At 42.5% G+C, this 27353-nt stretch overlaps 2 protein-coding genes, 1 long non-coding RNA gene and 1 other non-coding gene across 4 annotated transcripts; 1 reads left to right on the top strand and 3 right to left on the bottom strand.

Moving 5' to 3' along the window:
• Nucleotides 1–6859: 6859 nt before the first annotated feature.
• LOC112678605 (nuclear transport factor 2-like) lies at nucleotides 6860–7747 on the bottom strand. Its single transcript, XM_035708236.2, has one exon. The coding sequence runs from the start codon at nucleotides 7726–7728 to the stop codon at nucleotides 7345–7347; it is 384 nt and encodes a 127-aa protein (XP_035564129.1). The 5' UTR covers nucleotides 7729–7747; the 3' UTR covers nucleotides 6860–7344.
• Nucleotides 7748–9936: 2189 nt separating this feature from the next.
• On the bottom strand, nucleotides 9937–10068 carry LOC112678669 (small nucleolar RNA SNORA63). The gene has a single exon (XR_003147755.1). It is a non-coding gene; the product is annotated as a small nucleolar RNA SNORA63 (small nucleolar RNA).
• Nucleotides 10069–18901: 8833 nt separating this feature from the next.
• Nucleotides 18902–24098, bottom strand: LOC112678606 (uncharacterized). Its single transcript, XR_003147701.3, has 3 exons — nucleotides 23912–24098; nucleotides 22481–22630; nucleotides 18902–21610 (listed from the first exon to the last, which is right to left on the bottom strand). It is a non-coding gene; the product is annotated as an uncharacterized LOC112678606 (long non-coding RNA).
• On the top strand, nucleotides 22662–25787 carry MSC (musculin). The gene is made up of 2 exons (XM_025477992.3): nucleotides 22662–23688; nucleotides 24569–25787. The coding sequence occupies exons 1-2, from the start codon at nucleotides 23179–23181 to the stop codon at nucleotides 24653–24655; spliced, it is 597 nt and encodes a 198-aa protein (XP_025333777.1). The 5' UTR covers nucleotides 22662–23178; the 3' UTR covers nucleotides 24656–25787.
• The last annotated feature ends 1566 nt before the right edge of the window (nucleotides 25788–27353 follow it).

The following is a 27353-nucleotide window of genomic DNA, read 5'->3' as shown; positions in this document are numbered from 1 at the left end:
TGCAGATGTTTTATCCACATAGACTTGAGTGAACATTATGGAATTCTATGCCCTGGTGAATATATGTAAGTGTGTTGCTTCTGTTGTTTGTAGGGACCTTATTGGATAGGATATTTGATATCACTAGAGATTATGAAAGCCTGAAAGCCTGTCAAATTGAGGCAGTGTATGCACCTGCATCCAGCCGTCCACCACTGCAGCCTTTCTAGCAGCTGTCAGTGTTCCCACTCTCCCCCACATAACTGGGAATGTCAAGCCACATGCAACTATGTCTGCTTGTGTACAAAGAGGAAACAAGGTGACAGAGAGTAAATAGAAAAACTCTGGCAATCTCACTCTACTAATACTAAAACAGGGTATTCTGAACTCTACAAAGCAATGAAATATTTTTGGACATGTTTCCCTGAACATATTTGGTGTAGGGGCTGAATCTTTCAAGAGGGAAATTTCCCCACAATCTCATTATGTCAAATTAATATCTAAATATATCTCTGAATGTTGAACAAAACCAGTGGAGGAAGAACCAACTGAAGACCATTCTTTAGTATTCCTGGTCTCATACTAGGAAGTGGTATGAGGTTAAAAGAACTATTTTCGCTTAACATTTCTTGGTTTTACAGGTAGTTCTTCTATTTCAGTGTGTGTGTGTGTGTGTGTGTGTCTGTGAGAGAGAGAGGTAGAGAGAGAGAGAGAGGGAGAGAGATGGAGAGAGAGAGAGAAATCTTGAATGTTTTGTGTGACATCTGGATCACTCTGTCCTGTGTTTACAACAAAGAAAGGGGCAGTAAAAAGAAAGTCAATTCCATAGTCCACGGTTTGCAACCAAGATATAGAAGAGAGGAGAGGGATGCCTGGGTGGCTCAGCTGTTGAGCGTCTGCCTTTGGCTCAGGGCATGATCCCAGGGTCCTGGGATCGAGTCCCACATCAGGCACCCTCCATGAGCCTGTTTCTCCCTCTGCCTACGTTTCTGCCTCTCTCTCTGCATATCTCATGAATAAATAAAATCTTTTTAAAAATATATTTAAAAAATAGAAGGAATAGGAGAATCCTGGAATTCTGGGAGAATGATGACCAAATGTAATCACATGCCTAGTCCATAGTAGGTGCTCACCATGCCTTTGCTGAAAGAATGAACTTAAATTAACTGGGTTCATTACAGAATTTACTGAGTGAATATATGCTAAGTAACTTGTTGCTTGGTAGTAGTGATAGACTTGTGCTTGTATGTGAAAGTATTTGGGAGATAAAAATAAAAGAAGATAAATACTTTGTTTTATACACCTAGTGTATAAAACCTAATGCTTTATAAAAGCATCAGAGAACATCAAGTTGTCATCATCGTAGATGCAAATAGTTAAGTCCACCTCTTCCTCTAAGTAGCTTTCTCTCTTGGATCTGGAGGGAAAGCCTTTCAATCACAGGTGTTCCTACAACTTGTGATTCAAAAGAATGATTCAGCCTTTGCCATAGAAAGTCTCAGCACAGAGAAGCTATTGAAGAAAATGGAGAAACAAAAATAAAAATGCATAGGAGTGTATTTACATATGAACAAGCCATGTGAAGAAAATATTTTGAACCCCAATAGCTAACTGCTCCTTGGTTCCATGGCTCTGCCTAATTCTTGCACCAAGGGGAGTTGAAAACTTCAGAAAAGGCTGAACGTGAATTCCTCAACATATGTGGGACCTAACATTCTCCTTCCTACATGTGAACAGAATTGGCACTTAATTTATTGCACTTATAATTGGATCTAATGATATACATAATATATATCAAGATTCAATGGGAAAGGGGATGATGTCAGCAAAAATGGCAGATTAAGGACCTCCAAAAATTCCTCCATAAACTCAATGAGAAAACTCACCAAAATTGTCAGAGTCGATATTTTCAGAATGCTAGAAATTAACCAAAGGCTCCTAGCAACCTTGGTAGTGGTTTTTAAAGAAAAACAGCTGAATCTTGGTAAGAACAGTGTGATTTGTGGCATTTTAACTTGTCCTATTCCCATACCTCCTCTCTAGCTCCACAGGAGCCTTGAAAATTGACAGCTCACAATCACAGTGAAAAGCAGCAGCCTTGCAGCCACTGGAGAGAGAAAAATGGGGTGGGGCTCCTTTAAAGTTTCATTCCAAGAAAACTGTCATTATTTAACCTGTTGGCTCCTGGAAGACCCCACTTGTAAAGAAATCTTTATTTAACCTGATTCAGAGGTCACTTGGTACAAAAGATGCAAAAAATCTCTTCCCCAGGCACACTGTCATAAAGTTACAGGCAATTGTTTAACTCTGAAGCTGCCTAAAGTGGTAAATAACCATTGGGGGAAATAATAGGCTAACCAAAATCTGGGGAATGAGAATCCCATAGAGGCTTTGAAAAGCTCTTAGATGCTCTTGGGAATTAAAAAAAAAAAAAAGTCACAAACACAGGTAGGTTTGTGCACATTCCCAAAACTGTGCACATGATTAGGAAAGATCTGAAAGGCTCTAAACTCTCACCTTTGGCTGACCTAGAGGTTCTGTGCAAGCAAGGAAGTGAAGGCTGAGGCAAAATTGTAAATTATCTGGCTAAACATTGAAATAGTGCCCCAACACACAGAGAAAGTCCCTCAAAAAAGACTGGGAGATTTAGTTGTTTAGGCATTTAAGGAAATCTCTGTCCTTATTAGTGGACCACTATGCTAACCAAGTAGAAACATAGGTGGCCACACATGACAAAGAATACAGACTTCACAGAACTGGTGCAGAAAAGTCACTAAACAAAAACAAAAACACACAACAACAAACCCTGGGAAGGAGGAAGAATTTGATTTCCAGAATTGCCCCATTATATTATTTTAAACATCCAGTTATCTACAAAAAATGAGGCAGCACCAGTTTGAATTCCCACCAACAGTGTAAGAGAGTTCCCTTTTCTCCACATCCTTGTGAACATTTCTTGTTTCCGGAGTTATTTTAGCCATTGAGACTGGTGTGAGGTAGTATCTCATTGTGGTTTTGATTTCTATTTTCCTGATGCTGAGTGATGTTGAGCATTTTTTCATGGTATTAGCCATTTGTATGTCTTCTTTGGAGAAATGTCTGTTCATGTCTTCTGCCCATTTCTTGACTGGATTTTTTTTATTTTATGGGTGTTGAGTTTGCTAGGTTTTTAATAGATTTTTGGATACTAGCCCTTTATCTGCTATGTCATTTGTAATTATCTTCTCCCATTCTATAGGCTGCCTTTTAGTTTTATTGATTTTTTCCTTTACCGTGCAGAAGATTTTTATCTTGATGAAGTCTCAATAATTCATTTTTGCTTTTGTTTCCCTTACCTCTAGAGATGTGTCTAGTAAGAAGTTGTTCCAGTTAAGGTCAAAAGGGTTGCTGCCCATATTTTCCTCTAGGATTTTCATCAATTCCTGACTTACATTTAAGGTCTTTCATCCATTTTGAATTTATTTTTGTGTATGGTGTAAAAAAAGTGGTCTAATTTCATTCTTTTGCATATTGCTGTTCAGTTTTCACAATAACATTTGTTGAAGAGACTGTCTTTTTTCCTTTGGATATTTTTTTCAGCTTTGTCAAATAGTTGACTGTAGAGTTGAGGGCCCATTTCTGGGTGCTCTATTCTGTTCCACTGATCTATGTGTCTGTTTTTGTGCCTGTACCATACTGTCTTGATGACTACTGCTTTGTAATATAGATCAAAGTCTGGAATTCTGATGCCTCCAACAATAGTTTTCTTTTTCAAGATTGCTTTGGCTATTCAAGGTCTTTTCCAGGATCATACAAATAAAGTTAAAAATAGAACTACCCTATGACCCAGCAACTGCATTATTAGGTTTTTATCCAAAGGATACAAAAAATAGTGATTTGAGAGGCACATGAATCCCAATGTTTATAGCAGCAATGTCCACAATAACCAAAACATGGAAGGAGCACAAATGTCCATCAACTGATGAATGGATAACAGGATGTCTCACACACACGCGCGCGCACACACACACACGGATATTACTCAGCCATCAAAAACAATGAAATCTTGCCATTTGCAACAACATGGATGGAGCTAGAGTGTACTATGACAACCGAAATAAGTCACTCAGAGAAAGACAAATATTATATGATTTCATTCATACGTAGAAGTTAAGAAACAAAACTGATGAACATACAGGAAGAGAAGGAAAAAAATAAAATAGGATAAAAACATAGAGGGAGGCAAACCATAAGACACTCTTAAGGCAACAAAAGGAGCATTGCTGAAGGCAAGGTGGGTGGGTGAATAGGGTGACTGGGTGATGGGCATTAAAGAGGGCACTTGATATAATGAACACTGAATTATATGCACCTGGTGATCACTAAATACTACCCCTGAAACTAAAATAATAAATATTATTATTATTAGGCAAGCAGAAAAATAATAAAATATGGCCCATATAAGGGGAGGAAAAAAGCTATGAATGAGAAACTATCCCTAAGGAAAACCAGACATTGGTTTTACTAGACATATTCTTTACATTATCTATTCCAAAGATGTGCACAGAACTTTATTCTAAAGACTAAATATGAGAATGGTGTCTCACCAAATGAAGAATGTCAATAGAGAGAGAAATTATAAAAGGAAAGCAAAAGAAACTCTGGAATTGAAAAATACATAAACCTAAATGAAAAAAATCACTAAAGGGATTTCAACAGGAGATTTGAGCAGCCAGAAAAAAGAATCTAACAACAGGGTCTCAGAAATACATGAAGCAGAAATTCTAAGAATTAAATAATTAGCAAATTCAACAATAATAGCTGCAACTTCAGTATCTCATTTCCAATGATGGATAGAACTAGAAAGAAAAACACCAAAGAAATGGCATACCTGAACAATATTTTAAACCATGCAGACCTCAAAGACATTTATAGAACTCTGCACACCACAACAGTAGAATACACAATTTTCTCAAGTGCACATGGAACATTCTCCAGGATAGAACATATATTACATTATAAAAGAAGTCTCAATAAGTTTAAAAGGGTTTAAGTAATAGAAGGTATTTCTCCAGTAATAGAAGAATATTTGGAAATTCAAAAATATTTAGAAATTAAGCAACACATACCTTTAAAAAACAGTCAAAAAAGAAATCACAAAGGAATTTAGAAATGTTATACATACGGTACGATACACAGAACACATAATATTTATAAAAACACAAAAGACACAATAAACCAAAACTTAAGGAATACAACTAAAACAGTGCTTGAGGAAAATTTTTATCTGTTATATTAGTCAGGGTTCTCCAGAGAAACAAAACCAGTAAGATATAAATAAGAGGATATTTATTACAGGAGTTGGTTCACAGGATTAGGGAGGCTGAAAAGTCCCCAAAACTGCCATCTGCAAGAGGAAGAACCAGAAAAGCTGGTGGTATAATTTGGTCTGAGTCTGAAGGCCTAAGATCCACACCAGCTAATGTACAAATGTAGAAGATGGATAACTCAACTCAAGTAGAGAAAGCAGATTTGCCCTTACTCCATCTTTTTGTTTTATTCACACCTCAAAAGATTGGATGATGCCTGTCCATGTTGGTGAAGGCACTATTTTTTATGCAGTTTACTGATTCAAATATTAATCTTCTGGAGACACCTTGCCAGAAATGTCCAGAAAAAAAATGTTTTCCCAGATATCCGGGAGTCTTTTAGCTTAAACTGATACGCAAAATTATGCACCATGCCTGTAAATGCCAATATTAAAAAGGGGCGGGGGGGAAAGACTTCAAACCAATAACCTAACATTCCACCTTAAGAAATTAGAAGAGAATAAACTATACTAAATAAAAGCAGATGGAAAAAATGATTACTGTAGAAATAAGAGAATAAAATAATGGTCAACAAAATCAAAAGTTGGTCCTTTGAGAAAAGATCAATAAAATTAAATATTTACCTAAAATGACCAAAAAGAAAATATGGCACCTACATTACTCAAGTCAGGAACTAAAGAAGGGACATTACTACTGACTTTACAACAACAACAAAAAAAGAATTATAAGGGAATGCTATGGATAACTGTATGCCAACAAATTAGATAATGTAGATAAAACAGACAAATTCATTTAAACACAAACTATCAAAACTGACTCAAGAAGAAATAAAATTTCTCAATAGACTTGTAACAAGGGATGAATTAATAATCAAAATATTTTCCACAGACAAAAGCCAATGAATGTGCTGGTGAATTATACTAAACATTTAAAAAATAATAATAATCTTTCACAAACTTTGAAAACACAGAAGAGGAGAGGGAATACTTCCTAACTCATTCTATCATGCTAGTATTATCCTGATACTAAAAAGAGGAAGATAACAAGGAAAAAAAACCTCTTATGAATACACAAATATCTTCAGTAAAATATAGTACACTAAGTCCAGCAACACATACAAAGAATTATGCATCATGACCAACTGGGATTTATTCCAAGAATGCAAAACCTTGCACTGGCTTAACATCCCAAGGTCAATTACTGTAATGTATCAATTGTCAGTAGAATAAAGTATGAAAACCACCTGATCATCTCAATAGATGCAGAAAAAGCATTTTGTAAATTCCAATACCACTTCATGATAAACACAGTAAACAAACTAGGAATAGAAAGATAATTCCTTTTTTTCAAGTTTTTAAGTTTCAGTTAGTTAACATGCATGTAATATTAGTTTCAGGTGTATAATTCAGTGATTCATCACTTAACACACACTACCCAGTGCCCATCACACGTTCCCTTCTTGATACTCACTACCCTTTTAACCCAACTCTCTGCCCACCTCTCCTCCAGCAACCCTCGGTTTGTTCTCTAGGATTAAGAATCTGTTTTTTGGTCTGCTTCTCTCTTCCCCATCACATGCTCATGTGTTTTGTTTCTTAAATTCCATATATGAGTGAAATCATATGGTAATTGTTTCTTTTGTTGTTGTTGTTAAGGAAATTTTTGTGGGTTTATTATATCATGAGCCATTGAAACATCCAAACAAATCAATATCTGGGAGGTCAATACCTGGGCGGTGAGGGAGCTGCTTTCTCCTTCACTTCTTTGGGTTACTAGAGCAAATTGTCCGTAGATTAAAAAAAAAAAAGACAACCTTTTGCATTACTTAAGTCTTTCCAAGGCATGCGCTGGTACAACACAAACTTCTCCTGTCAGATGCAACTATTCTAGCATCCAAACATCATGCACAATACCTTGGTAGTAGCAGCGCACTGCACTCGCTCCCACCACGGCCCTGCTCATTTGTGTATGATACTTGGAGCATCTGGAGGAGTGTGAATAGTTATCAGGAAGAGGAGGGAGGAGGAAACAGCATGAGTGCCTGGCTGGGAAGAAGTCAGCCGGAGTTGTGCAGGGCAAGCCTGAACATGTCATTGGTGCAAACCCAAGCATCATTGATGTTCTTTAATAGGAACATCTGGTGGAACCCCATGATGGGGTCTTCATCAGCCTTGAGCTGGCCCACTACCATGCTGATGATGCAGCTATCTGGCTTGGGCTGATGGTCCTGTGCCGTGATGCTGTGCTGGATTTTCTGGAACGGAAGGCTAGACAACTTTTCCGCAATGGCAGCTTTCCCCTGGAACTGCTGTCCTTCCCACGTAAGGCATGATGCATCAATATAAATTGTGCCTAGTTGGGTTCTGTCATTATCAAATAACTGGTAGTAATGCTGAATGAAGCTGGATCCAATCTGCTCCCAAATTGGCTTGTCTCCCATTCTGGAGCATCACCCGGCCTCGTTGAGATCCGAGGGGTAGCATGTGCTGTTTCTATGACTGGCTTATTTCACTAAGCGTAATACTCTCTTAGCTCCACCCACACTGTTGAAAATGGCAAGATTTCTTTTTATGGCTAAGCAATATCCCATTGTGTGTGTACACACACACACACACACACACACACACACACACACCACATCTTCTTTATCCATTCATCAGTCGATTGACATTTGGGCTCTTTCAATAATATGGCTATTGTTGATAATGCTGCTTTAAACATTGGGGAGCATGTATCCCTTCAAATCAGTATTTTTGTATCCTTTGGGTAAATAACTAGTAATGCAATTGCTGGATCATAGGGTAGTTTTATTTTTAACTTATTGAGGAACCTCTATACTATTTTGCAAAGTGGCTGCACCAGTTTGCATTCTCACCAAAAGTATAAGAGGGTTCCCTTTTCTCCACATCCTCACCAACATCTGTTGTTTACTGCATCAATTTCAGCTTTTCTGACAGGCGGAAGAACAAATATTGTTAAAATGTCTATACCACCCAAAGCAATCTAAAAATTTAATGCAATTCCTATCAAAATATCATCAGCTTTTTCACAGAACTAGAAAAAACAATCCTAAAATTTGTATGGCACCACAAAAGACCCCAAATAACCAAAGTGATGTTGAAAAAGAAAATCAAATCTGGAGGGAGGCATCACAATTCCAGACATCAAATTATATCACAAAGCTGTAGTGATCAAGACAGTATGGTGCTGGCACAAAAACAGACACATAGATCAACGGACCAGAACAGAAAACCCAGAAATGGACCCTCAACTATATAGTCAACTAATCTTTAACAAGGCAGAAAAAAATATCCAATGAAAAAAAGACAGTCTCTTCAATAAATGGTATTGGGAAAACTGGACAGCAACACACAAAGAATGGAACTGGACCACTTTCTTACACCATACACAAAAATAAATAAAAAGTGAATGAAATGCCTAAATGTGAGAGAATTCATCAAAACCCTAGAGAACACAAACAGTAACCTCTTTGACATCAATCGTAGCAACACCTTACTAGATAGGTCTCCTGAATCAAAGGGAACAAATGCAAAAATAAACTTGGGGCTTCATCAAGATAAAAATCTTCTGCACACAATCTTCTGATTGTTTCTGAAGGAAACAATCAACAAAACTAAAAGGCAGCTTCAGAATGGGAGAGAATATTGGCAAATGATATATCTGATAAAGGTTCAGTATCTACAATAAATAAAAAACTTATAAAACTCCCCCCCAAAATAATTCAATATAAAAATGGGCAGAAGACATGAATATACATTTTTCCAAAGAAGACACATAAGTGGCTAATGGACACATAAAAGATACTCAACATCACTCAACATCAGGGAAATACAAATCAAAACTACAATGAGGGCAGCACCTGTGGCGCAGCAGTTTGGCGCCGCCTGCAGCCTGGGGTGTGATCCTGGAGACCCGGGATCAAGTCCCACATGGGGCTCCCTGCATGGAGCCTGCTTCTCCCTCTGCCTGTGTCTCTGCCTCTGTGTGTGTGTGTGTGTGTGTGTGTGTGTGTGTCTATGAATAAATAAATAAAATATTTAAAAAGAAAACTACAATGAGATATCACCTCACACCAGTCAGAAAGATATTTCCTTAATCTGATATAGGGCATCTATAAAAACAACCACCACCACCACCCTACTTTGTACTTATTGGTGAAAGAATGAATGCTTTTCCTCTAAGATCAGGAATAAGAGAAGAATGCACACTCCCATTCCTTCTATTCAACATTATACTGGAACTCTTGCTAGGGCAATTAGACAAGAAAAAGAAATAAAAGTCATACAAATTGGACAGAAAGAAATTAAACTACCTCTATTTGAAGATGGAATAATCTTGTTTGTAACAAAATCCTAAGGAATCTACTAGAGAACTCTTAGAACTAAAACTCAGAAAGGTTGCAACATACAAGATTAATATGCAAAAATAAGCAATGAACAATACATAAAAAAAATTGAGAAAACAATTCCATGTAATGTAGCACCCAAAAATATGTATTTAGGAATAAATTTAACATATAATATGTAAAAGTTATGCCTCAAAAATTACAAAGTATTGTTGAAAAATAGTAAATAATGCCTAAATGAAGGGACATCCCATGTTTCTTTTTAAATTTAATTTTATTAATGTGCATGAGATCAAGTATCCCTATCTGCTACAGTAGTATAGCAGACTGGTATAGTTAGGAAACAACTTTGTTTTGAGCAGGAGGAGGTACAGTACAGCACTTAACAGCTTTACTGTAGTCTGTATCCTGCTTTGGACTTCCATGTTAATGGATCAGAAGATTTTAATATTGTTAAGAGGGCAATATTTTTCCAAACTGATCTGTAAATTCAATATAATTCTTACAAAAATCTGAGCTGTTTTGAAATACTGACAAACTGATCATAAAATTTGTATATAAATTCAAGGGACACAGAATAGCCAATACAATCTTGGAAAAGATTCTCAATTTAAGAACTTACTGTAAAGCTTCAGTAATCAAGACATCATGGTATTGCTATAAGAATAGACATATAAATCAATGGAATAAAATTGAGAATCCATAGATACATATGCCTTTGCATTTATGGTCTGCTCATTTTTGACAAGGTTACCAAGAAAATTCAGTGGGGGAAAGAACTGTCTTTTCAACAAATGGTGCTGGGACAAGTGGACATCCACATGTCAAAAAGGAGGTGGAGAAGTAGTAGTAGTCATAGCAGTAGTAGTAGTAGTAGTTGTTGTTGTTGTTAGATCCTTACCTCATATCATATGCAAAAAATAACTGAAAATCAACCACATAAAAGCTAAAGCTAAAGCTATAAAACTCTTAGAAGAAAACCCAGGAGTAAATCTTTGTGGCCAAAGATTAGATAATAATTTCCTAGACATGATGCCAAAAGCCTAAACAACCAAAGAAAAAACAGATTATTAGACTTTGTCAAAGATAAAAACTCTTGTGCTTTAAAGGACACTATCACATGAAAAGACAACCCACAGAATGGGAGAAAACATTTGCAAATCATATTTTTATCCAGAATACATAAAGTACACTTATAATTCAACAAGAAGTTAAACAACCTAATTTTAAAATGGACAAAGAACTTAAGTAGACATTTCTCCAAAGAAGATACAGAAATGGCCAACAAGTACATAAGATACTGAATATCACTAGTCATCAGGGAAATGCAAATCAAAACCACAATGAGACATCACTTCACACCCACTAGAATGAATATAATCAAAACAAAAAGCAATAAAATGTATTGGTGAGGATGTAGAGAAATTGGAAATTTTCTGTATCACTTCTGTAAATATAAAATGGTATAGCTGCTTTGGAATACAATATGATAGATTCTCAAAAAGTTAAATAGAGATTTAGTATATGACTCAGCATTTCTACTCCTAGATATATACCCAAGAAACCTGAAGACATCTTCACACAAAATCTTGTACGGAAATATTTGTAGCATCATTATTCCCTTTTTAAAAAAGATTTTATTTATTCATTCATGAGAGACACACAGAGAGAGGCAGAGATATAGGCAGTGGGAGAAGCAGGCTCCCTGAGGGGAGCCCGAGGTGGGACTCGATCCCAGGACCTTGGGATCACAACCTGAGCCAAAGGCAGACGCTCAACCACTGAGCCACCCAGGCGCTCCACATCATTATTCCTAATAGCCAAAAAATGTAAATAAACTAATGTCCATCAATTAATGAATGGTTATACAAAATTTGGTATCTAAAAGCAATGGAGGGCAGTCTGGATGGCTCAGCAGTTTAGCACTGCCTTCAGCCCAAGGCCTGATCCTGAAGACCTGGGATGGAGTCCCACATCGGGCTCCCTGCATGGAGCCTGCTTCTCCTTCTGCCTGTGTCTCTGCTCCTCTCTCTCTCTGTCTCTGTCTCTCTGTCTCTCATGAATAAATAAATAAAATCTTTTAAAAAATAAAAAATAAAAACAATGGAATATTATCTAGCCATACAAAATCAAAGTACTGTTATATGTTAAGACATGGATAAACCTTGAAAAACATCATACTTAGTGAAATAAACCAGGCACAAAAGGTCTGCGTCTTATAACATGGATGACTTATAAATACAATTAAATGATTCCATTTATGTAATAATGCCCAGAATAGACAAATACACAGAGACAGAAAGATTAGTAGTTTCTAGGATATAGGGAGTGACTGCTAATTGTTATGGTATTTCATTTTGGGTAATGTTTGCACAAACTTGTGAATATACTAAAAATTACTGAATTGCATATTTGTAAGGAGTAAGTTTTGTGATAGAATTATAATTCTAAGAAAAGATTCAGTGGTTATATCCATCCAAGCAATGTGAAGAAAAATTTCTAATTAAAATGTATAGTTTTCAACCAAGTTGCATAATACTACTAAAAGAAAATATGAAAAGTCAATGTGTTGATATTTTATAGTTACTTGGAACATTTTCCTCCCTGGCTAGACTAATTTTTCTATGACATCTAAAATAAGGACTAAATTTCAACAACTATGAGATTCATTTTTTTTATGATACTCACAATTTAAAAATTCCCAATTTAAACACAGAGCGCTTAGCACTGCGTATTATTCTACTTTCTAAATTTTCTCAGATTAGCATTCTTTGTCCAAGAGCAATATATGCAAAGTAGGCCAGCAGGCTAGAGATGGAGGCAAGAAGTGGAATTCAAGTCTGAAGGCAGTCTCTTAGTAGAACTTACTCCTTCCTCTGAGGAGGTCACTCTTCCTGATTGTTTTAAAATCAACTGTTTGGATAAGGCCTACTCACATTACAGAGGATAATCTGTTTTAATCAAAGTCTACCAATTTAAATGTTAAGCTCATCTAAAACAAACAAACAAACAAACAAAGAAACCACCTTCACAAAAACATCTAGCATAATGTCTGACCCAATATCTGGGTACTGTGGCATAGTCAAGCTGACACACAAAATTAACCATCAGGGACATGATATGATAACAAGTGTGTTAGGTCTTTTTCTGGAATTCTGAGTTCCCCTTCAACTATCTCTGTTATTCTCAGCGAGGGACTTCACCTCTCTAAACCTCAATACCTTAATTGTAAAATGTGAGGAGATATTGAAATTTAGTATGCAGAATAAAAAATAAGGGTTGTGGGGGGTCAAGCTAACCTACTTCATCTCCTCCCCCCATTAAACTTTACATCACATGCCAGTGAGTGCCTTGAGAAATCAGAGACTTAGTACTGATTTTAAAATGCCCAATATTTGCTGTGATCTATAGAATGGGATGGCTATGGGATATATTGAAAAGAAATCTACTAATACTTGCAGGTGGCCTAAATTTTGAAGAATAGTTTATGTTTATATATGTATGTATGCATGCATTTATATATTTTTGTCTTTTGCATAGATAAGGCTAAATAGAAGAATATAAGAAATACATAGATTCTTTCACATTGTACTGTATTTCAATGGCACCCTCAGAACCTGTGCAACATAGCATTACTGAATCTTTGCAAATCCTTCCCTCTTCACTTAACCCCAAAAGAAAAAAATTATAAGTATGCCTTCATTTTGTCTCTTATATATCATGTGTCTCCAACTATAGAAGCTTCATCTAAATCTCTGAGTCTCCCCTAAGCACCACGTTCCTAAATTGCCTCTCTACCTCATCACAACCTAATGAACCCATGAATGACTCATTCTTGCAAGTTCTTATTACCAATGAGGTAAACAGCAATCTTATCAAGATTCAACTGTTTCTAACAGAAAACCACCATGTATCAACCATATGCTAGATTTCTTCACTGTTGTTAATGGGTATAAATGCTAGTCAGTCAACCCCATCGGGGCTCTTAACACTCCTGTGAAATAATTGTCCTTACACCTAGAAGACCTTTCTTATATTCTCTAAATTGATTACTTCTCACATTTCTCACTTTTGTTAATCTGGATACCTCATGCCTACTAACCTATCTGAAGTTAATAACCTGAACTTACACGCTACTGAGAAAAGAGACCATCAGGAACTAACCTTTTAAACTTCCCATTACAGGCTTCTACTGATCTACGGTAGCATCCCACATTATGATTTTTTTAAAGATTCATTAATTTATTTGAGAGAGAGAGAGCACATGTGCATGGGGTGGTGGGGCAGAGGAAGAGGGTGAGAGAGTCCCAAGCCAACTCTATACTGAGCATGGAGCCCAATGCAGGGCTTGATCCCACAACACCAAGATCACCACCCAAGACAGAACCAAGAGTCAACGCCCAACTGACTGCGCCACCCAGGCGCCCCACATCCCACATTATTTTCATGTCATTTTACGCAGAGAGACACACATTCCTTGTTTTTCAAAGCCAATCTCTGCCCTTATTCTTTCCACCTCCTCCGGGAACTTGGCCCATCACTATTGCCTTCTGTTTCTCATATTTTTTAGTACCTTTAATCTCTTCCTCAACATACAACCATACCCAAGCAATTCTCATAATTAAGAACAAGACAAAAATAAAAGAGTTTCCACCTAAAGGTGACTCCAAAGGCTTCCACTTGCAGCCAAGAAGGTTAAGATTTACCCTTCCATCTGCAACAACCACAAAACAAAATATAAGAAACAGAGGTTCTCGAAACATTGGCATGAAGTAGTGAAGGTCAGTGTACCCTAAGAGATGGGAAACTATTAAGGCAAGCCCTAAAATTGCTACTGTCCCAGCTATTGCCACGACAAAGGACTAGAGGCTTAGGAGCAGAAAGGGAGAAACCAGGCACAATCACTGAATGAAGACAGCTGATACTGCAGAGAGCAAGGTAGCTAGAATTCACAGAACAGATTCCAGAAAGTAGGGAACCATTCAGGGAGAGAATTTAAAGACCTGCAGAGGATCCCCCTAGAGTAATCAGCTGATTGACAAGGGCATAAGAGGAAACAATCAGAGGCTTGAAGGAAGAACCACCAAAAAAAGATTAAAGGGAGCAGTGCCAGATACTCCCACAGGGCCAGGAACAATACCTGCTTCAGATGGACTGGAAAGTCTCAGGGTTCACAGGACATTGAGTTGAGTGGGCCTAAGACTTCTGCCTCAGTAGGGGGAATGATTAGCTCTAGAATGAGCTAATCTGATTCCTACTACCAATCTCAAAAGGAAGACCAAAAAGAATTACACCATGTCCAAGTAACTTAACTGAATCCCAGAACAAAGATGAACAGCATTTACAGGAATACAGATATCCGGCACCTAACAGGCAAAATTTATAATGTCTGGCATCTAAACAAAAATGTCTAGGCATGTGAAGCAGCAGAAAAATGTGACCCATAATTAAGAGACAAAAATGACTGTAAACGACCCAGTCACAGAGCAAATATGTTGGCTAGGCCTGCTTCCCTTTGCTGCTTTAGTGGCAGCAACCACTAAGATGGAGTCCTACTCCATCCAGCATCCTAATCTAAGCAGACACCCAGGATAGTCTCCCTCCTCCCATGGGACACTTATGCTCCTCTTATCTGCAGAGGTACTCAGCTCTGGGATTCTTCTGCCTGGAGGGGACCCTGAAGAACTGCCAAAAGCTTCAACCCTACTCATCATTCAGTTTCTATTTCAGTCCTGGTCCACACAGTTGTTTTTCTTGCTTTTGGACACAGCTCTTTCCAGTCTTCTATTTTTACGTTTTAACTCTGATGACCATGTGTTTGGAACACAAGGGAAGCTTCAAAATGGGACCTTACCATACCATCTCAACTGGAAGTCCCCACACATTCTGTCCTGAAACTCCTCCCCTGCTTTCCATGATGGTATTCCCTTTTGGTTTTCCTCTCACCTCTCCGATTACTGTTTTTCTCTAAATCCTCCTTCTCTGCCTACCCAGTAAACTTTTAAGGGTTCCATTCTCTCCCTAATTTATGATAAAAAGTTTAATTTGAAGTTTTGTAGGTCTATGATCCCCTGAAAGTTTATAAAAATTCGATTTTTTTCCAATCAGGAATAAAAGTTACAAATGGCCTTTAAAGCTAGATATCATTTTTATAAGAAACAGTCTTGTTGTTGGGATGTTTACAATAAATGTAATTCTTCAATAATTTAAAATTAACCCTGGGGTTGTGGCAAGTATAGTACACGAAAAGCAGGCAAATAAATAAGCTCCATTTGCAAACAGGAAATATTCCTTAGAGGTCCACTCAGCTAATGAGAAATGTAATTGGGTCTCTGTAAGTGTTGATAGTAGGGTAGAGTGCATAGGAATAAACTGAGTTGGTTAAATGAAGGGCAAATTATGGTTTGAGTGTGTACCTCCCATTAATTATGGGTGAAGGCCAGATGGTGTTCTTGTGTTTGTGAACGTTTTCAACCACCACGTATTTACGTAGTGCCCTTCACAAGCTGCTAGACACTGGGGATGCCCAGGTGAACAAGACAGTCTCTGCCTCCACTGAGTTTACAGTTTAGTCTTTCATCTCTTTTTAATTCTGCTCCTTGTCTTCCATGAAGGAAGTTGCCCGAATGTGACAGTCTAAGAGGGAATGGAGGCAGGGGGATGAATCAAGGTATGAGGGTCCCTTATATAGTTGTTTCCAACATCACCAAGGAGTTCTGCTTGAGAATCAAACCTAAAGAAGAATATGGCAGGGTAGTTTTTTTTTTTTTTTTTTTTTTTTTTCCCTGAAAGCTAATTGGCTCGTTATCCTTGCTAATTGGGCAGAGCAGCACAAATAAGCCGAGGGGGGGAAAATCAAGAAACAGTGGGCACATTTCCCAAAACACCTCCCTGTTCTCTGATCACCTCCGAGAGCTCATTTTAGAATTGGAGGTCAGAGAGGCTTGGGGTTTAGGGAAACAAAGTTTGTATGTAAATAAGCCAGGCCCCTCTTTTACAGCGGAGTTGATTAAGGGACTGGTTGACAAAGTGTACAGAATCCCTGCTCTCTGACACCACAAAGTATCTATTACATGAGAACTTCCTTCTGGCGCCAGGAGGCATTTAGTTTTCACTTGGGTGTTCTATAGGGGATGAGGCACATGGGGGCGGGGAGTGGAAGGTTGGGGGCTAGTAAAATGAGAACAACTCTGAGCAGGGGAATGACACTATTGGGAGAGGACGTACGAAAAGGATAGGATGGCAGGAGAGAGGATGGGGACAATATATGTAATGTCAAAGAGAAAGTGAAGATGGGGAAAATAACATAATAACGGACCTTGAACAATGCTCTACAGTTTCCAGGGGTGCCTGAACATGGGGAGGTGGCTGTACATAGAGAAACAACTCTGAGATGGTGAGCAAGCAGCTCAAGGCCACTCAGCTGATGGACGCGGAAATCTTCTAACTTCCACAGCAAGGGGAACTCGTTGCAGTAGGAGCCACATGGCAGGATGTTCTTCTCTCCTAGGCTAACTCCACAATTAACAAGGCTTGCGACCACATACTGGAGACCAGAGCTGTGCGCTGTACTTCAAGGGATGTTCTTGGTAATGGAATATTTTCACACTTCCAAAACACTGTGGCTAAACCCTAAAAGAAAAATCTCCTGGCACAGAAGTTCCTTAGCTTCTGCCCAAAAATGAAAGGCTGTCTCAAGGGATTTTTTTTTTCTTTTTTAAAATAAGATTGCTCTCAGACGAGTTCACCCTTTAGGATGCTCCAAAGCAATGAGGCTCAGGGGCTCAGCAAACAGGCCTCCTCCTTCGCAGGACTTCACCACAGGGCTTTTTTTTTCTCCCTGAGAACTGGGGTGTTTTACTCCGTTAATGCAGTTGTCAAAGTCATTTGCAGGAGACACGCAGCGTTCCACTGGCAGGGGACAGTATACCTTGGTGTTGGCTACCTAGAATCCACAGAGAGTGCTTAAAAAAAAAAAAAAAATTTCCCCCAAAGCCACTTGTATTTTTATTTGTCAAACTATCAATGAGGATTTTTTTTTTCTTCCCTCTTGAATGGCAGAGAAAATCGGGTTTCTGACTCTTAACCACTTTCCCCGTCCCCTTTTTCATTCTTTACCCGGACTTTTCTACCGTGAGCGGCTGCAAACCTGATGTGTCCGGGCAGTGGCCGCTCTACGCGCTGACACCTCTCAGGGCTCCAAGGTGGCAAAGAGCTCGCGGAGACTTTTGGATAAATAAACCAGCAGCGGGGCAGCCCGGGTGGCTCAGCGGTTTGGCGCCTGCCTTCCGCCCAGGGCGTGATCCTGGGGTCCCGGGATCCAGTCCCACGTCGGGCTCCCCGCATGGAGCCTGCTTCTCCCTCTGCCTGTGTCTCTGCCTCTCTCTCTCTCATGAATAAATTAAAAAAAAAAAAAAAATCTCAAAAAAAAAAAAATCAAAAACTAAACCAGCAGCGGCGCACTGGTGGAGGGTAACTGAGAACTCCCGCCGTGCACTGCGACTGCGCCCCAGGGACCTCGTAGCCGCGGCGTCCAAGGGCCGGGAGCTCCTTTCCCTCCGGGGTTGGGGCTGCGGAGCTGGGCCCGTGCCTTCGTGCAGGTGAAGGAAGACCGGCCAGGGCCTGGCGTGAGGCCGGCCCGACTCGGTGCTCTCAGCGTAACCCGCCTCCAAGCGACCCGACCCGCTCCACGTGACCTGCACGCCACGTGACCTGCACGCCACGTACACCACGTGACTCCCGCGCCGTAGCCCGGGCTCCTTCATCTCCGAGGCCTGGGCATCCTGCTCCCCAGGTACGGCTGCTCCGAAGGGCTGTTAACTGGGCCTGGAGCTCGGGCGATGTCCCCAGGGTGTCCTTCCGGCCTGAGGGATCAAGCCCCGCGCTTCTCCGGGGCTAAGGCTTCCGTTTACCGAGTGGGGCGGAAAGCCTGACCCACCGGAAGTGCTTCTCCACGTGTTCTAGGATGGGGCGGGGTCGGCCGAGGCTGAGTGCACGTGGCGAGGCGCCGCGAAGACGACTGGGACGAGGGCGAGGATGCCTGATGCCACGTGTGCTCCCCGCATTATCGGGCTCCCCCCGCCCAGGGCGTGTTTTCTGAGTGGGGTGGAGTTGACGTCACCAGCACCTGCCCCGTTAAACAGTGGCCACTCAATGTACAGTGGCATAGTTAATCGCTATATTATCCGAAAGAAAATAATGTGAGCTACATATGTAATTCTAAATTCTAAATTTTAGCCGCATTATAAAAAGCGAAATTATAAAGGCGAAATTAATTTTAATGACATTTTTGCGAACCCAGAACATCCAAAATGTTGTCAACGTTTGATGTAATTTTTAAGACATATTAATGAGATATTTTACATTCTCTTATTCGTATTGTTCTCCGTATCTGGTGTGTATTATACAATACTGTACATGACTAGCCACATTTCAAGTTCTCGATAGCTCTATGTGGCTAGTGGCTCCCATATTGGCCAGCTGGAAACTGTGTGTTTGTAGATCAAAGCTATGGGCAATTTCTTCAGCCAACAGATAGCTCAGAAAATCAGGAGACTTTGGGAAGACACCACCAGGAAAGTCATGTGGGGATGGCTCAAATGCATTCCCACAACAATCATTTTTTAAGCATTTACCTACTAATGTTTTGACTTGCTGTTCACAGAAGGTGGATGCAATCCCTGCTCTCCCTAAAGCCTACACCCACCTGACCTTCCCAACTCCAGACTTCCTCACCTAGTACTTATAGGCAGGGTTAGAAGGGGACAGTAGCCAGAAATGGCCTATTTTTTTATGGTCTGTAATTATTAACCAACCTCACTCTACCCTTTTAGAAAACCTAAGAAGGTTTAAGCTGTTTTTAATATTATAAAATATTTTCAATATTTCAATATTGCATTTTAAAATATATTTAATATATTACATGCCTTTTCTGTGTTACATCTGAGTGTGCTTTCACATACACCACAATCTCATTTAATCCTTTCAATAACTCTGATTTTGGAATTTTACCCCAATTTTCAAATGGAGAAAGTGAGGATTGGAGAAGTGCTGTGACTTTAGGGTAAGGGAACTTTCGAGAAAAAAAAGGTTTCTAATGCAGGTCTGTCCATTTTCCCTCAGTGAGGTCTCTTACAAGACCTATGGAGAATGTCAGGTGATGGGATTATGTACCTCAAACTCCAGAAGTCTGCTACGAAAGCAAATGAAACATCCTGGTCTCACCTAAAACCCAGAACAAGTCCTGGGGTACAAAACTTGGGTCAGCTCCCGACCTGATACTTATTAGCTGTTTGGCAGAACAATTCATAATAATACAACTAATTAGCATTCATCGATCTTCTTCTATGTATGAGGCTCTGGGCCAGAAAACTGCTTACATACTTCCTCTTCCTTATAAGACAGATAGTTCATTTTATAGATCAGCAATCTGGATCTCAGAAAAAGTAAATTGCCAGAGGTCATACAGCCAATAAGCAGGAAAACCAGGATTACAAAACATTATTAAATGTATTAATGTTTGTTTTACAATGTAACTTAAGCCCACCCACCCTTCCATTGCATACTTAAAAAGCACATCCTAAGGAATGTCAAGACCACTAATGGATACCATAAACAACTGTATATTCATGCTACAAATTTAAAAGGCTGCAAAGCATGGACAGATAGGAATTGTTTTCAATATGCTTTTAAAAAATACAAAAATAATGGCTTTATTATTCATTTGCAATGTATGGTAACTTGCCAAAACAATAAAACAGTTAGGCTCTCAAAAGAGATAATTATATTTGCACTGTTCAGCTCATGGGACTGTTGCATTGAGAGAGAAGGAAAAGCAAAAGGATGTTAAAGTGTGAAGATATTACAAATATGTTTAAAGCAAACTACAGTTATATACTAATATGAAATGTTTGATGATACATGCCCTAATCTTTACTGGGAGTCTGCAACTTGAAAAAAAAATGAGTAAAAGGATGAAAATGTAATTAGAAATAAATGAAAGAAAGATAACAGAAAAATGGTGAAAAGAGCTGTCTTTCTTAAAAGAGAACAGAGGGAGGGAGGGGAGAAGGAGGAGAGATACAGAGGAAGGAAAAAGAATGGAAAGAAGGAATATAGAGAATCAAAAAGAAAAGAACACAAAAGATAAAGGGAAAGAAAAAGCTATGAAAAAAAATAAGCATGAACTTTTGGGGTCAGTCAGTTCCTTGAAGAAAAAGAAACTGGCCATGACCCGCTTCGCGCTGGGGCTGGGTACAGATTTTTTGCGACTGTTTAGAGAAAATCTAGCACTTTCCCCACCATTAATCTTTTCTAAAGAAAGACTTTGTTCTGCACCTGTATAAACAACCCAGAATTTTAAAACCTATATGCCTGCCTCTAATGTGTGAGACTATGTATTTATACTGATAGATTCAAGTCATCAATAGGTGATGCAGAAAGCTAGCCTGAGATCTCCTTTTTACATCTTTTTGCTCCCCTTCTCACTTTTTACTTCCCTCCTTCACCCAGCACACCTGAAGTCAAGTTTAAGTTCAAGCACTCCGCTAAAGAACTCTACATTCTGTCCAGTACTGCCTGCTTTTCCCCAGCCAGGAGAGAACTTAAAATGAACTATATTTTTATTCAACTGATCCCAAAAGGAGCCCCTCCCCCATCCCTCAACAAAATGACAAAATATACAGGGAGAAAACCTCAGCGAATGACGGTGACACGGAGAGGTTGTGTGAAACATCCCCCAGGAAGGAGGCCTGGCCTTGGAGATGAAGGTGGAACGATGCCTGAATGATGAAGTCAGCCCCGGCCAGCCACCTGTTGCAGCACTTCAGGCACGAAGCCGGGAGCATTTGTTCTGTTGAGCTGGTGGAGGGAAGCTGGCCCCAGGGCTTCTTCCCACTGTCCTGGGCTGACTGCACGTTTGTCTCCTTGCGCTTTGCTGGGTTCGGGAATCTATGAACTTTCAGGGAAACGACAAGAAAACTGGTGTGAAGATTCCGCTTTCTCATTGCAAAACGGAGTGACCATACCTTACCCTATTTGTGGTTTGATTATTTTGTTGTTTTAATTACTCAGTGGGCAGTCATAGGGTGCCTAGCCCAGTAACTGGAACACAGCAGGCGCCCGATAGCTGGCCACTGGTGTCTGCCTCCAAAGTGAAGTATCCATCCCCAGACCATGTATCGCAAAGGTTCTAAGAGTTAGAAAATGAGACTGCGGTTTTGTTTTGTTTCCTTTGGGTGGATCCCAAAGGAAACAAAGGGGCAGAGGGTTTATTTTGGGGTGGTATAGGACACCATAATTCTGGATGCTATTTTGTCCTTTTTATTTTGGAAGATTGTTGTGAGTTAGCATTCCGCATCCAAGAGTGTGCTCTTCAGTACACAATCTAAAATAGTAATTGATTCCCTAGACTATATCTCAAGGAGTTGGGGGCAAGATCCTCTATTTTATGCATTGTGGTATTAAGAACAAAATCAAGCATGAAAGTCTCAAGACGGTGGAAATAGCAGATATAACAGCTTGTGGTGCGTGGCGGGGGAGGCGTGTAGCAAGCAACTGGAAGACCGAGGGGCCAGGGATGCCAAACACGCATTTCGAGTCCATATTCTACTTAACAGCCTGGCGATTGGGGGGTCTTTTAGCTAAATATCTATCTCTGCGTCTTCACTTGAAGTTATGCAAAGTGGAGATGACATTTAAGTCACAGATATTGTTGGAAAACGGAAAGGACCAAGAGAGTCAAAGTGTTTTGTAAATCATAAAGGTTAACCGCTGCGGATTGCTCAGTGTCGTTTGCTTTGTTTTGCCTTTTTTTTTTTTTTTTTACCCTTTTGTCCGGCAAGCCTTGGGGAGGCTGTCCTGCAGTCGGCGTTACGCGCCGGGGGAACAGTTCCGCTGAAGAAGATCGGGAGAGGGAGAAGCAGAGGTCGCGGTCCCGGGGTTTCCAGGTGTCTGGCGACCGCCGCCGTCGCTACGACTAGTTGGGGGTGGAAGTAGGGTAGGGTGGGGTGGGGTGGGTCCGAACAAGGTCCCGCCCCGCACTCGCAGGACGCACGCTGGCCCCTCGCTTGACGATCGGAGGGTCCCACGGCCCCGGGGCCCCAAATCTCGGCCCGCCGGAGACTTCCCCTTCCCCGCCCCCACCAACAGCTCCCGAGGGCAGAAAACCGGTCCCCACCCCTTCCACGCCCCCGCCCCACCTCTTGCCCCCCTTTGCAACCCCGTCTCCCTCGCCCGGGTGGTTTGTTCCGAGGAGTACAAATAAATAGTCGTGTCAAAAGGCGCGGCTCGCGGTCGTGCGCGCGGAGGCTGGGCGGGGGCGCAGACTCCCGGGCCGCGCTCTCCCTCCCGGGGCTCGGCGGCAGCCTCGCTCCCGCGGCCCCGCGCCGCCCACCCGGGCCTCTCGTGCTGCTCGGGGTTCGGCCTGGCCCCCGCCTCCGCCAGAGGGAGCGAAGGCCGAGCCCGCGAGGCTGGCCTGGGGGCGCGAGGCGGGCGCGCGTGGGCGTGGGCGTGGGCGACGCGGTGATGTCCACCGGCTCGGTGAGCGACCCCGAGGAGATGGAGCTGCGGGGGCTGCAGCGGGGGTACCCGGCCCCCGCCCCCAAGAGGCCGCCCCTCCGCGGCGCCGAGGGCAGCTACATCTCGCCCAGTGACAACTCGTCGGCGGAGGAGGAGGACCCCGAAGGCGAGGAGGAGCGGTGCGCGCTGGGCGCGGCGGGCGGCGCGGAGGGCTGCAGGAGGAAGCGGCCGCGCGTGGCTGGGGGCGGCGGCGGCAAGAAGCCCCTCCCGCCCAAGGGCTCGGCCGCCGACTGCAAGCAGTCGCAGCGCAACGCCGCCAACGCCCGCGAGCGCGCGCGGATGCGCGTACTGAGCAAAGCCTTCTCGAGGCTCAAGACCAGCCTGCCGTGGGTGCCCCCCGACACCAAGCTTTCCAAGCTGGACACGCTGCGGCTGGCATCCAGTTACATCGCGCACCTGCGGCAGCTGCTGCAGGAGGACCGCTACGAGAACGGCTACGTGCACCCGGTGAACCTGGTAGGAGCACCGCACGCGAGGCCCGGGGCGAGCGGCCGGGAGACGCACTGGGAGCCCCCGAGCGCCAGGCAGAGCCAGCCCGCGGGGAAGGAACCCGAAAGGGGGGTTCTGGAATGGGGGATGACGAGTCCAGTTTAATGTATCCCAATCAGGGGAGGGGCCAGGGCGCTTTCTTGGAGAAGAACCTCCACCCGTCAGTGTTCCTTCATTCTGATCATGGTACCTGGTACTTTGCCCCGTGACAGCTCTTGGCCGGTCTCTTACGTCCGGGGTGAATCTGGGTTCCCTCTGCATCCACTACCCGGTTGCAGATTGAATGGCAAATCTCTCTCGCCCAACTTTTTCCAACTAAGAGTCTGAGAAAAGAGTCGATTTCACAAGCCCTACTTTCTGAAAGGAAGGAGGGAAGGCCGAGCTCTACTTAAGAGCCTTTGGATTTTTTTTTTTTTTTTAAGTTCTTGCAGAATACGAAAGGTTTCCCCAAAAGGGATTTGTCTGGAAAGTCCCTCTCCGACCTGCCAACTTTCCCGGCTTGAGAAAGAACCTATTCTAGTTCCTACTTGGAGTGGAGGGCTGATGATGTGCCTGTGTGTGTGTTTAGGGGGAAGGGAATTAAACAGACAAAATCCCAAACTCATGCAAGTTTCACGGAATCATCCTGAGAGACCAGAAGGAAGCATGGACAGACCTCTCATGTCTCATGCAATTAAAATTCAGTAAAGTTAAAGTCCTAGTTTAGAGAGAAGACACCCAAATTCCCAGAGCACTGATAAAATCTGAGCTACTAAAAACCAGGGATATTCCAGGGTTCGCTTAGGAGAGAGGTTTCGGTTTGAGACGGTACTTTCTCCAGTATCTGACGCTCTCTTTGATTTTACAGACATGGCCTTTTGTGGTCTCAGGACGGCCCGACTCTGACACCAAAGAAGTTTCCGCAGCCAACAGATTATGTGGGACCACCGCTTAGATCGAACTCTCTCGCTGGGATTATTGTTTAAGCGCGGGTGTTTGGGGGCCACGGAGAGAAGGGAGTGTGAGAACCCCCAGAGGATGGGGGAAGTTCCATCGGATTCTCCTAAATTCTCCTTCCCCGCCCCCACAACGCGAACTGTGTGAACACGACACGTGGCGGGTGTTGGGGGCAGAGCCCGAAGGGGTGGCCGCGTGGCTGTCATCACAGGACGCCGAGGTCTGAGGCTGCTGTGGATCCGGGGGCGACGACAATTTGCTTCTCCAAAAAGAGCTTCCTTCTGTCTCTGCAGCTCGAAACCAGATCCAACCTCGGACTTTTAACAGTGTAGACTAACCCAGCGCCAAAACGCCTAGGAGCTAGTGTCCCGACTGAGCCAGATCGCTGTGTATGATGGCACGGCTCTGCACAGCACAGGCATGTTAGGCAGTGGTCAGAACGTGCTCTGGATGGTTAGCTTTAAAGACGGCAGTCTTCGCGCGTGACCAACATCGGGGCATGTCTTTAGGTTGCAAAGAGAGGAGAGTGGCATCCCTGGGCCAGCTTTGTTCCCCCCAGGGCGGGGGCACGCACCCTCCGCCCTGGGAGAGGTGGAGGCACGCTTCCACAGGCCACCTAGCCTGGGTTTGCAGGGAGCGCTCGGGCGATCCTGCCTCCAGGCCGAAGTCAAGCCCTTTTCTCCAACCCCCAACCCTCCCCGCACCCCAGGCTCCCGCCTCTTCCCAGGCCGGCTTCTGTCTACCCTCTTACTCAGCTCCCGGTGTAGACTTGAGCCTGGACCCCCGCACCCCCGGCACAGCGCGCCCCCCCCGCCCCCGCTGGGGTCTCCTTCGGGCCTCCCTCTCCTTCCTTCCACACCTCCTTGCAGCCCCTCCGGCTCCCGACCATCCCCAGCTGCCCTCCCCCACCCAGGCTCTGGGGGCCTCGCTCTGCAGCGCAGCCTCCCCGCGCCCACGTCCCTGCTCGCGGGAGGAGTGCAGTGCGCTGGGTGGTCCGCGGCGGCGGCCGGTGCCTAGTGACCCCCCTCAGGGGAGATGCGCCGCGGTCTCGAGGCTGCACTACCACGGTAACTAGCAAATGTAAATAAATTTATTTTTGTATGAATAATAAAACACAGTGTGAAACCTGAGTGGCCCTGGGTGCTGTCAGAATGTGGTCTTTGTCGCCTTTAGTTTGGTACCAAAGTTCATTTAAAGGTGCCCTCTTAGCCCTGGGCTGGGACTGGTTCTTTACCAGCGGAAGGGTGCTGGTCCCATTTGGGTCACCGCGTTTCCAAATGGAACTCTCTTTACTTTCTATGATTCTGATTCTTCTGGAGGCCAGGGTTACCGGGAGGCAAGAAGCCTAGGCTTAGTGGCCTGAAGAGTCTTTGGGGGCCAGGGCCACGTCGAAAGGTATTTGCTCTACAAAGTGATATAGGTGCATGTCTTATATTTACACACACACACACACACACACACACACACACACACACGATGCTTTCTGCAGCTTAAAGCACACTCCAATCCTTAACCATTGCAAGTAGTTCAGGAACCCCACAGCCCACACACCGGAGTGGGGGATGGGTCTCAAGTCTAATTGGCAGAATAAAATCATAATACAAGGCACCAAGTTGTGTTTCAGTTGAGCTTTTTTTTTTTTTTTTTCCAAATGATGTTTACACAGCGTTTCTAACGCACACCACCTCGTTTTCCTTGTTATTTTCTTCCGTTTTTCACTGCAATTTTCTTGGGAAGTAATAGCCTGGGAACCCATCAGACGGTTTTTTTTTTTTAAATGCCATTCGTTTTGAAAGCTGCATTCTCTTTGTAGAACATTTAGAAAATTAGGAAAAGTGTGAAGGATAAAACTACCTAAACAACTGCCTGATTTGGGGTGTGTTCGTTATTTTATAAAAATCGAAAGGCAGTTTTCTTGACCAGAAAGAGAAAATACAGCTGGAGTTTAGGAGGTGAGAGGGAGGTGGGAGGGGGGGAGAATGATTTCCTGTTTTGAACTAAACTAAACCAAAACTCTGGAGAACTGCTTTCTGAGACCATTTTCTTGAGCTTTGTTCATCAGAGGGCTGTGGCCCTCAGGATCTAATCTTCAGCAGCAGAAGTGGGCTCAGGGCTACACTAGTTGGTTTCCATGGCATTAGGAGTTCCAGGGTAAAAACTAACTCAGTAGGGAGTGACTAGTGACGAAAACCCTAACACAGTGGTTGAAATGCACTTAGGCCCCCTGGGAAGTTCTGAGTGGCTGGCTTTTGGCAGGGGTGTCTCCTGGAGGCCAGCTCTCAGACCAAGCCTTTGCAAAAGCTTCCATCAAAAGCGATCATTTTCCAGGGAAGGATGCAGTGTAGTATGTCGTTAAGATGAACCTGAATGTCTATAGAACCCCACCTGAAATTCAAGTTCTGCCATCCACAGACTAGTGGCCATGTGCAACCCCATTAAGTCTTAGTTGCAGTATCTACGAAATGGGAGTAATAATAGTGCCTGCCTGGGAAAATTGCCATCAGGAAAAAAAAAAAGTGATAATTTTTAAGCAACCTTTCTAGTGGGCAGTAAAAAGCGCCCTTAAAGTTGACTCCTTAAAAAAGTGGGGAGACTTGCTTGACAAAGGGAGCACTTTAAACAGGTGGGCATTTCAGGAATCTTAAAAGACTTGGAAGCCCAGCTTTAAAATGCCTGGATTACAACTATAAAACCGA

The sequence above is a fragment of the Canis lupus genome, chromosome 29 (assembly GCF_003254725.2).
Source record: "Canis lupus dingo isolate Sandy chromosome 29, ASM325472v2, whole genome shotgun sequence".
Classification (NCBI taxonomy): domain Eukaryota; kingdom Metazoa; phylum Chordata; class Mammalia; order Carnivora; family Canidae; genus Canis; species Canis lupus.
The sequence above is the reverse complement of the archived record's forward strand: the minus strand, read 5'-3'. Positions and strand labels throughout refer to the sequence as shown.